The sequence below is a fragment of the Ruditapes philippinarum genome, unplaced genomic scaffold (genome assembly GCF_026571515.1).
Source record: "Ruditapes philippinarum isolate M1 unplaced genomic scaffold, ASM2657151v2 ctg8621_1_1_1_1, whole genome shotgun sequence".
NCBI lineage: Eukaryota > Metazoa > Mollusca > Bivalvia > Venerida > Veneridae > Ruditapes > Ruditapes philippinarum.
In genome coordinates this window covers 70454-81142 of record NW_026863913.1, presented here as the reverse complement: position 1 = coordinate 81142, position 10689 = coordinate 70454, and the positions used below count along the sequence as shown (strand labels likewise).

Below are 10689 nucleotides of genomic sequence, written 5' to 3'. Positions count from 1 at the left end.
AAAAATCTAAGCTCTATGCCTTTTGAGTCTTTACAAGAAATTTTTTTAATTTTATTCTTATAATTCCTTTTGGTTGCCATGGCAACCAGATTTCTGCATAGAATGAAATTCTTTGAACAACTTTGGAAGCCCTTCACCAAAGGATCAATCCTGCCAAGTTTGGTTGAAATTGGACTAGTGGTTTTTCACAAGATGATTTTTTAAGTTCACTATATAATCTATAGAACACACACAAACACACACACAGGTGAATCGCTATATGCCACCGCAATGCAGATGCTGCGGTGGCATAAAAAGTCATTAGCTACTACCAAATGGCAAAAATTAAATGGTCTTCCCAAACCCTTCAAAAACATGTTTTTCTAAGAATATTATTTTTGTTATATTGTATCTAATTTATATCCAGAATAATTCTAAATACATCTGTATCAATAAAATTATTTAATGACTTTACCTGTATTTTTCTATTGATGCAATTAATTTTCAAAATTATCAAAAAATGATTTGAAAACTTAAAATAAAAACTTACAATTACTGGTCTTTTCTGATGTGCCAGCATCAGTTATAGTTGCTGTACAGCATGATGCTGTAAAGTAAAGAAAAATATCTTAAGAACGTAGCTGAAATGTATTCAATTTACAGAATCTTGTGAATTTCAGACATGTGGCGATTACTTGACAATTGTAATCAATTAAATTATGATTATTTGTCAAAATGCTTGATTAAATTAAATTACTGATTACTCCATTTTGACATTGTAATTGATTAAATTACTGATTACTGACAGGAGTATTCACTGAATTTGGTGGTCAATGTCATATTTCACATGGCCTAAATAAGTACCGCCAAAATTAGATGCAATTTAACTTGATATCTGATACATTTGCATTTACTTCGATGGCTATGTCCCCATGATATAAATAGAGGATATTTGTTTCTTTTGCATGTAAGATTGAAATATATTTCACTGAGTGAACACCAGATGCAATATGTTCATGAGTGGCGTAGCCACGAGTGAAAATATAATAGCTGGTGTTCACAAATGAAAAATATTTCAAAATTTATGTGTAAAACATAAATCAAAATTTATGTGTAAAATAAACCATCTCCATCCATGCATCAACCATGTATTCTCTATCTTCGTATCCGAACTCAAAACAGATTTTATGACACATCCGTGCTGATTTTGCGATTCCATAAATATGATATTGCATGGCCGTGCATATATTTTGATGTGACGTCATTAGCGTTATACAAACATAGTGTAAAGACGCGCTAAATGTTAGCGTTATACTATAGGCGCGTGAATGAAAAATGACTCTTATTTCACTTAAAACAGTCTTTCTTTGGGTATGTAATAAATAGAATATTAAATTTGTGTAAGTTCATTACTGAATTTATTGCACGGGTTTAATAAAATTATATTATGCTCACCAGAGGCTCACATAATATAATTTTATTCAACTTGTGCAATAAATTCAGTATTGAACTTACACTCATTCAATATCCTCTACTTATTAAGCAATGAAATCACTGTTTGGGATATATTATTTCCAAAATATTCCATTACCATGATTACTAAACATATTATAAATATACCTTACCATCAGTGTCTATGGCTTCTGGGATGCCAACCATTCCTGGCCGGTCACCAGTGACTTGGAGGAGGGCCTCTTCTGCAGGTGTGCACTGTGGAGCTTCAGGCCCTCCTCCAGTCTTCTTCCTACTTTTTTTTTGCGTTGTCAATTTTCTCTTTGGCTAAAATATAGTATAAAAACAATTTTTTTAGTTGGAAAGGCAATTTTTTTCTGCCATCTCAAAGTATATAGAAATGATAACTATCAAAAATTATCTGTCTACACAGACTTATGGGAACAAATAATCTTTTATATAAAATTAGTACAAGGATATAGTATGTTATGTATTTTTTGTACTAGTTCTATTAAAATTTAACACTCGTTTTTGCAGCGTTACACAATACATGCTTTTTAAGTTATTTTTTTCTAACTTTGTATAGGAAATGATGTTTGGCTTGAATGCAAGAGATGATCTTTCTTTCACAAAAAAAGAAGAGAAAAAAAAGGAAATTTGGCATATTTTGACATCTAAGTATATACATGAAAAAGTTCTTGAATTTTTTCTATCAGTGGCAGGAGTCATAATTTGCTTCTGTTATTTCTTGAAATTAGTATATTTATAGTGATTTAGTACTATTGTATAGAATATAAAAACTTCTACTTTGTTCATATTTTGATATTTTTTTCAGGTAATGGTATTAAGCCTCCAACATGAATGCTTTTGTAACATTTTAACATGATTAAGCCAATGCATATTACTTATGAAGAAAGAAATAATGATTTGTTTCTGTTTATGTTCAAATATATTATATTTGAAGATAATGATTTTGTTATCTTTTTTGGTACATTTCAGCTTTAAAACTCTACATTTACATAGGTAAACACTGAATAAATATAAACTAGAACTGCCACTGTCATGGCGTGAATACCCCCGCATACCACTTTGTCACAATCAACAGTGGCCATTTAGAGCTCAAGGACAACCTCCCTGCCAAATCTGAGGTTACTAAGCCAGTGCATTTCTAAGTTATGTATTCTCCATGCCTCAAATGTGAAAATATCAAAATCAATACACTGCGTACTGGTATTATTAAGCATTTCAGCAGACAAGCTTACTATTAAGAGGTTAATACACGGCAGGAGAGGGCCGGAAGGTGATAATCGGCCCGTAAAGTGAATAATGGACCAAGGGCTTTAGCCCGAGGGCCATTATTCATTCAGGGCCGATTATCACCTTCCGGCCCTACTCTGACGTGTATGAATGTCTTTAATACACTTGGTAGATCTTATAGTATCATATTTAAAAAAAAACAAAACAAAGTTCTTTCGTTGATATTCTTGTCTACTCTTCTACTGTTCTGTGCAGAGATGTTTACTGTTTGTGTGTTCAAAGCAGTAGAATATAGAAGCAAGTTTTATTTTCTTTCTTTTTTTTCGGAATAAATAGAGGATATTCAAGTTTTTTCTATGAATACATGATTTATTTTCATCGAGTGGTATGAAAATAAATATTTCATGAGTGGCGGTAGCCACGAGTGAAATATGGTAATTTTCATGCCACAAGATGAAAATAAATCATGTATTTATAGAAAAAACTTGAATTTTCTGTTTATTATGTACATTTTTCTCTTTTTTGCGATAAAATTTGAAAAACATTCCCTTAAATTTTGTGTACTGGTAGAATTTAAAAGAAAGTAGTCCGGCAAGACACCAGTGAAAATACGGAAAATATTTTTCACTGCAGTGAAAAATAAATTTTTACAGTGAAAATACGGAAAATGAAAATACGCATTTTATTTCATCAATATTTCTCAATATTTCATTTATAAGTATATAATAAATTTGTCGTATTATTTCTTCAAATTTCAATAGTAACAAAAATGTGTTTGTACTTAAAATACGCTAAAGCTCTCATAATAAAAATAAAGCGATTCGTGCTGACAACCTACTTTCACTTTTACAGTAAACTGTTTGATGACGTAAAATATGACGTCATTGTTTCAGTTTGTGCACGTGTACATGTTCTGCGGGCTGATAACTAGTTCTCGGCCCCGGGCCGCAAACTCATAATAGGTCACGTGACACTCATAATCAGTTGAAATCATAGGCAATTGTGTTAATATATATAGTAACAAGTGTATTAAAGTTAAAATCTCTCTGACCTCGACCTTTGACACAGGGATCATCTACTAGTCATAAACAACCTCAATACCAAATATGAAGACTGTTGACCAAAGCATTCTTGATCAATTGAGCAGAAAAGCTTTTTAGTCAAGGCCCCTGTGACTTTGATCTTTGACCTGGTGACCTCAAAATAGGGGTCATCTACTAATCATGACTAACCTCCATGCCAAATATGAAGACTGTGGGCCAAAGAAAACTAAAGTTATTGAGCGGACTGATTATTGAGTTACTGACCGGGAGACGTCCGGAGGGACAAGCTGATTCCAGAATACCCCCCTTACAACTTCGTTGTGCGGGGGGTATAAAAAATACAAATTTCATTAATGACCAAATTAGCTTGACCCATCACATTGAATTAGATACTTTAAAAAAAATAAAAGGAATTAATAATGAAAAGGATAAAAAAACAGAGAAAAACTAACTTTAAATACTATAAATGATAACACAGTGGATGAAAAAATTTCTTCTAAATTTTTCATCCACTGTGTTATCATTTATAATATTTAATTAATTTATTTGGTAATACAAATAAAGCTAAAAAAATTTACTGAAATATATAAAAATAAAAACTGTCAATACTTACTCCTCTGCTTTATGTTGGAAAATTTCTTCTTGATGCCAGCAACATCTTTTTTAGAATTTATGAATTGACTGTAATAAAATGAAAAAATATATAAAAATATACTGCAGCATATAGCTTTTATCAACACTACTTTTAATCTACATTCTTAGTAACTTGATAATTAATTAAATAATAATTTTTTAATGGAATTGTTCATTGTTTGAACGTAATCATTTTTACATGCTAAATACTTGTAATAGAATAATTTAAGAGCACTGAGCATTATGCAGCAATGGAGTCTCTAAATCATATAAACAAAAAGGCTTCAGGAGTTTGCATGACTTTTTAATAGTAAGTGATCAATTAACATATTTATGCACCATGAAGTTAAATGACATTCCATCAGCCTGCTCTCCCTCCCTCCATAATCTCCATCTTGGATGAGCAAAACCCACCTTTGAAAAACTATTCCTTACCACTTTAGATAAAGGACTTAATCTCAAATCCCTTCCAAGTACTTTCGAAATCTTACTGTTTAGTTTAGCCAATGAAGTGGTTGTCACATGACATAATCACATGGTATAGGAGCACCTTACAGATAAATGCTCTCAATTACAAATCTCAAATACTCTGTTTATAATATTCATTATCACATAAGTTAATGGTGTATCTATTGGACTTGTTTTACAAGAGTAATGAAAATTTATATAAAATTACACAAAGTAACAAAATATCTATCATAAATATCTGTTCCTATATATGTATACATGTAGAAGTAAATTTTGCAGTTTTCACAAGAAACTGTGATCTAATGGTTGTTATGTTTCACTTGATACAGATATTAACTACCTTTTTATCACACCCGTGAAAATGTTTAGAGTATGACAGCTTGATGTTTGTAGAACTTACTACGTAAGTGTCAGTTTTAAACAGGATAACCAATACATTTTCTTCTCTTTTTTAGTCTCTTTAAGTACACATAATTTTCTATGATACTTTGTGCAGCAATCAACTGCAAGATAAAATAATTACCAAGAACCCAATTATATTACGCCCCCCCAACCAACCAATCTACTTGTAAACAGTTCAAGGGTGTGTATATAATTCAAGTCACAATTTACAAAAAAAATCATTGCAATGATTTGAAATTACAGCATCATAGAAATTACAAATACTTTTCTTGTATTTTTCTTCGCACAAGAAATGTATAATCATCAAGTTCCATATATATTAATGTACACGCCTGTGGTGAAATTTCATCTTTTTATGAAATTTCATTTCAAAAAAGCCCAAACTACAATAAGTGGGACTGGGATAATAGCTTTAGATTACGTACTTGACACACAAATTATCTGATATAAACATTTGGCCATTCTCTTAATTTTACTTCAATTTAACCTGACCTCAACACTGGTTCGAGTAACATCACACATGTATAAAACACAATTAAAACTTCCAGGTTGTGTTTTTTAAGAGATATACATTTAATTTATCAAGCATACAGTAGGGTCCCTGATGTGTAGCAACACCCTTAAGGTCTGACCCCCAATAATCATAAGGCTATCTGGAGAGGACTGACACTATTATTATTATTGAAGAATAAGAATAAGATTTTTCATAATTGACAAAATTTATAAAGTCTAAAATGCTATTTGTACTACTGTTAGTGTAACAACGAATCAACAATATCTTGTTACTTGATTATTCCATTCTGACACATCTTTGAATTAGGAAAATATTTACCATGCGGAAACTTTTAAATGCGATTTGTTCAGCAGGACACTGTTGAAGACAACACAATCTTGTGAGGGTCGACCATCACCACCTGACACCCCACTAGAACCTGAACTACCTAATACCATATTCAAGGACACAGTATCACTCCTGTTCAATTTTCCCCATTGGAATGCCCTATCCATTGCCCTTAGGCCTTACACAGTTACAAGGGAAAAGAGTCAACTCGGCCCTATACCAACTCGGCACGGGTCAACTCGGCACGGGTCAACTCGGCCCACTTTACAAAAAATATATATAACGTATTAACTTTGCTTTGCATGTTGTTAAGGTAAATGAATGATAAGAAATTTCTTATTATCATATAATTATGCATTGTACTTTTGCTGAAATAAAGTATATTTACATAAAAATTGTTAGTTATTTGTCTTTCAGATTCTATAAAAATTAATAAAGATCTAATAAAAATGTGTTTCCTTAGATGCATTTTGTTTGTAAAGTAATATTAAAAAAAATTTGAAACAAAAACGTGTTTACTTAATATCATAAGCTTCAAATTAATTGCACGTGGTCACTAATCAAATTTAAATGAATGCGTCAATCATAATTATCACCTATAATTAATCGGTATCCTTAACATACGTGTTCACTGATTGATAATAATAGCCCGTGACAATAGGAGTCCCTTTAATTTATTTTACCAATTTCATTTAATTTGTTTGTAATTGTCAAAAGCTTATAATTAAGATTATCATAAAAAAAGAATAAATAGTTGCAATAATTACAATAAATAGTGATAACACAAACCTAAATATTAATAATTGAAAAGTGGGCCGAGTTGACCCATGCCGAGTTGGAATAGGGCCGAGCTGACTCGGGGGCCGAGTACGTTTTAGGGCCGAGCTGACCCGGATTCGTTACAAGCAAGTCCCAGTTTAGACCTCTGTACTGGGCAGCTGCATCCTTTTTACCAGTTCTTAGCCAACTTTGATTTTAACTTTTATCTCAGTCTTGTATTTCTTTTTAACTTGCTTTCACATTGTGTCTATAAATTTGCACTGCTTACGATTTTGAAGCATCGTGATGACTAACACGAGGGAGGTCAAGGTTGCAAAGGGGAATAACTACCACTGCTTCTATTCAAGGGAAATAAGAAAATTTACAATGACATTTGTAGGGGCTCTTTAGGGGATTTTTTCCGATATAGAATCTATAAGCATTTGTAAATTACGATCTCTGCGGGAACGTTTATAATTATTTTACATTATTATTTAGATCTACTACACATGAATAAACCAATTTTAATTACATTTTATATAATTAATTAAACAAATGTGCATTTGTTTTACCTGTTCAGTTGCTGGCAAATGTCATCCCAGCATTTCTGCCGGGATCTCCGGATACTCTCCTTGTTTGGGCCCGCAAGGGCACCAAACAATAAATTCTCGTTCCCAAGGACGAGATCTATCAAGGTGGACTCCTCTGCCACTGTCCACCTTGATTTATCCGCCTTGGGAACACATTCAACTTCTGTCTCCATATTTACAGCAGACGAAGTGTAATTTTCCGGTACTCCGGGCCGCTTATGTAAATAACGAAATCGACTCATTTTCGTGCTCAACTGAGATCGGTCTCAGAAGTTTTTATAATCTCACTTTGAGCTCAAATCTCAACTGAGTTCAAACTCGGAGTTTTGAGCTGAGTTCTGAGTTGAGATTTTTAAAATGTTTATAACCTCGGGGCCTGGATTGTACCATACATAGGAAAATCCGTATTCATCTAAAAGAGATTTAACATTATAAACCCAATTATTTTTATTATTCTTAATTTCAAGTAGACAATCATATAGTTTACTGATCAAGTTATTTTCCGTCGATACAGTTTTGCACCAAAATTTAATAATTCTAACATATCTATTTATATACATTGGAAATCGACCTAACTCTCCATAAATACTATTTGTACATGTTGACATTTTAACATTTAATAATTGTTTACAAAATTTTAAATGAACACGTTCTATTTCTTTCGATTTTCCAAAGCCCCATATTTCGCATCCGTAATTCAAGGTGGCGGCAACAAAAGCATCAAACAGTTGGCACATAACAGAGGGTTTAACGGCATAATGTTTTGTTTTATGTATTAAAACATTCAAAGCTTTTAATCCTTTACCTACTAATGTCGTCTGATTTAAAGTATAAGAGCCTGTGTAATTAAAAACAGTGCCTAGATAATTAAAATTATTGACATTTTCTATTAAGCTACCTTTGTATGTCCATTTTTCGTTTGCATTTAACGGGCCTCGCTTTCTGAATACAACAATTTTTGTTTTCTCAGTGTTGACTTAAAGCCCCCACTTATCACAATATTCATTTAGCAAATCAAGACTATGCTGTAATTCCACAGGACTTTTACCAAGTAAAACCATATCGTCAGCAAATAATAAAAGAATAAAAGTAATATCGTCAAGAGTTAAACCACACAACGGACTATCTTGTAAGAACAGTTCTAGGTCCTCTATAAAAAGAGAAAATAGTAGAGGCGACATTATCTCCCCTTGTTTCAAGCCCACAGCGCATGCAAAAAAGTCTGAGTAAGAGTTACAAGCCTTTTCACATGTTTTAACATGTGAATACATACTTCTTATAATTCGCAAAGCTTTGCCACCTATACCTAGCTTATATAATTTTAAAAATAAACCATTTAAATATACACTGTCAAAGGCACGCTTTAAATCAATAAAGCAACAATAAAGACGATTTTTATCATTTAAGATTTTTTGAACGATAGCATTAAGAACAAAAATTGCATCAGTAGTTGACCGACCTTGACGAAATCCGAATTGCGCATCACTCAATCTACTGTTATTTTCGGCCCAGCATGAAATTCGTTTATTCAAAATAACTGTAAAAATTTTTGATAAACAACTTACTAATGTAATCCCTCTATAATTACGAGCATCACAGGGGTCGTTTTTCTTAAAAATAGGTATAATTATGCCCTCTGACCATTTATCTGGAAAGTGACCAGTATTTAAAATAATGTTGAAAAGATCTACTAAATGAGATGACAATATATCGATACATGATATAAAGTATTCGTTTAAAAGCATATCATTCCCAAAAGCTTTATTCCTTTTCAAATTTTTAACAACAGACAATAATTCTTCTACAGTTATTGTACTATCTAGTTCATCAAAACATCCCTCCTGGCCAAAATCATGATTATTTAAAAAATTCTCTGCTTCCTCAGTTTCAAATTGTGCTATTTCACTTTGAAGAGACGAAAAATTGTTGAAAAATCCCTATTTGTTAAATTGCCACTGATATTACCTTTTGATTTACAATTGAATAATCTCCAAAAATCTCTTGGCTTTGAGTGTCTAAGATTTTGTAATTGGGTAATTTTATTTACTTCATACTGTCTACGTTTTCTTTTTATCAAACTTTTATAAACAGCCTTATTATTTAACATATGTATTCTATTTTCCTCCGTTTTTGATATATTATACATATTTACAGCATTTAAATAAACATATTTAGCATTATGACAGTCATGATCGAACCAGTCAGCCTTTTCAAAAATTGTATTGTGCCCTTTGCGCGTGACTCGCGAGACACGTTTACAAAACAGTGGTTCAACTACTTTATTAATAATATCAGTGAAAGACTGAACACAACTATTTACGTCATCAGCGCTTGAAATGTCAGAATTTAAAAATAAATCGTTTAATTCATTTAACTGGCCAATAATACCGCGTCTAAAGTCGGTTTTTAAATCATCATTCCATTGTACCCTGACTGATTCATTTTCATCAGTATTATCAGGAGATATATGATTACATACTATTGTGAAGGATAACGGGCAATGGTCCGACCATTCATTAAAAGGCTGAACGTTAAAATCATCAATACATTCAAAATTATTTTCATTCTATAATAGAAAGTCAATCGTACTTGACCCGAGACTGTTTGCATATGTAAATGAACCGTTTGCGTCATTTCCTAACCTTCCATTGGCTAAACGTAGATTACACATCAAACACAGATCGATAAGTTTTAGACCCATTGCATTAATTGTATTATCAATATAATTACGTGGACAAGAAAAATCTGGTGAATAATCGACGTCATCTATGAAATCTACATAACGGTCATTTTCTATAAAATCTTTCTTCGAGCCTACTCTTGCATTCCAGTCTCCGGCCAAGAACAGTTTGCCCAACGATTGATACATATTAATATCATTTTGTAATAAATCAAACAAATTTACATTGACAACATTATATGCAGGGGAATTCTCGACCCATATATATACACCTGCAATAAATACATCAGTAACAAAGTTGAAAAAGTGTTTATCTAATTTAAACCATAAAATAGTGTCATGATGGTTCTGTATTAATTTTACACCTTTACAAATTGAGTCTTTAATATAAACAACCGTGCCTCCGACAATGAGTTTGGTACAGACTTGGATATTTTGCAATTGGTCCCATGGTAACTGTTTAAAGTGTAAACAAGGCTATGTCGAGTTCCCACCATGAACTACCCGAAAGCTGAATACACCCATCTGTAGCAACCTTTTTCTTTAATGTCTCATTATAAATCCTGTTTCAGATAAGAACATTTT

At 32.1% G+C, this 10689-nt stretch overlaps 1 protein-coding gene across 2 annotated transcripts; it reads right to left on the bottom strand.

Annotated features, from left to right (window-relative positions):
* Nucleotides 1-294: 294 nt before the first annotated feature.
* On the bottom strand, nucleotides 295-7801 carry LOC132723812 (uncharacterized). Of its 2 annotated transcripts, none has more exons than XR_009624797.1 (4): nucleotides 6067-6263; nucleotides 4345-4412; nucleotides 1605-1758; nucleotides 295-586 (listed from the first exon to the last, which is right to left on the bottom strand). XR_009624797.1 is itself a non-coding variant. In XM_060708597.1 (4 exons), exons 1-3 carry the CDS (start codon nucleotides 7664-7666, stop codon nucleotides 1724-1726), a joined length of 363 nt encoding a protein of 120 aa, XP_060564580.1. In that variant the 5' UTR covers nucleotides 7667-7801; the 3' UTR covers nucleotides 295-586; nucleotides 1605-1723. The 2 variants fall into 2 exon arrangements, 1 of the variants encoding a protein (XP_060564580.1); XM_060708597.1 differs by lacking the exon at nucleotides 6067-6263 and adding an exon at nucleotides 7407-7801.
* Between the last annotated feature and the right edge of the window lie 2888 nt (nucleotides 7802-10689).

Coding starts and splice junctions, on each gene's coding strand:
- LOC132723812 (XM_060708597.1), bottom strand. CDS start 7,666: ATGAGTCGATTTCGTTATTTACATAAGCGGCCCGGAGTACCGGAAAAT. Junction 4,413..7,406: donor ATTTGCCAGCAACTGAACAG/GTAAAACAAATG, acceptor ATTTTATTACAG/TCAATTCATAAATTCTAAAA. Junction 1,759..4,344: donor TTCCAACATAAAGCAGAGGA/GTAAGTATTGAC, acceptor ACTATATTTTAG/CCAAAGAGAAAATTGACAAC.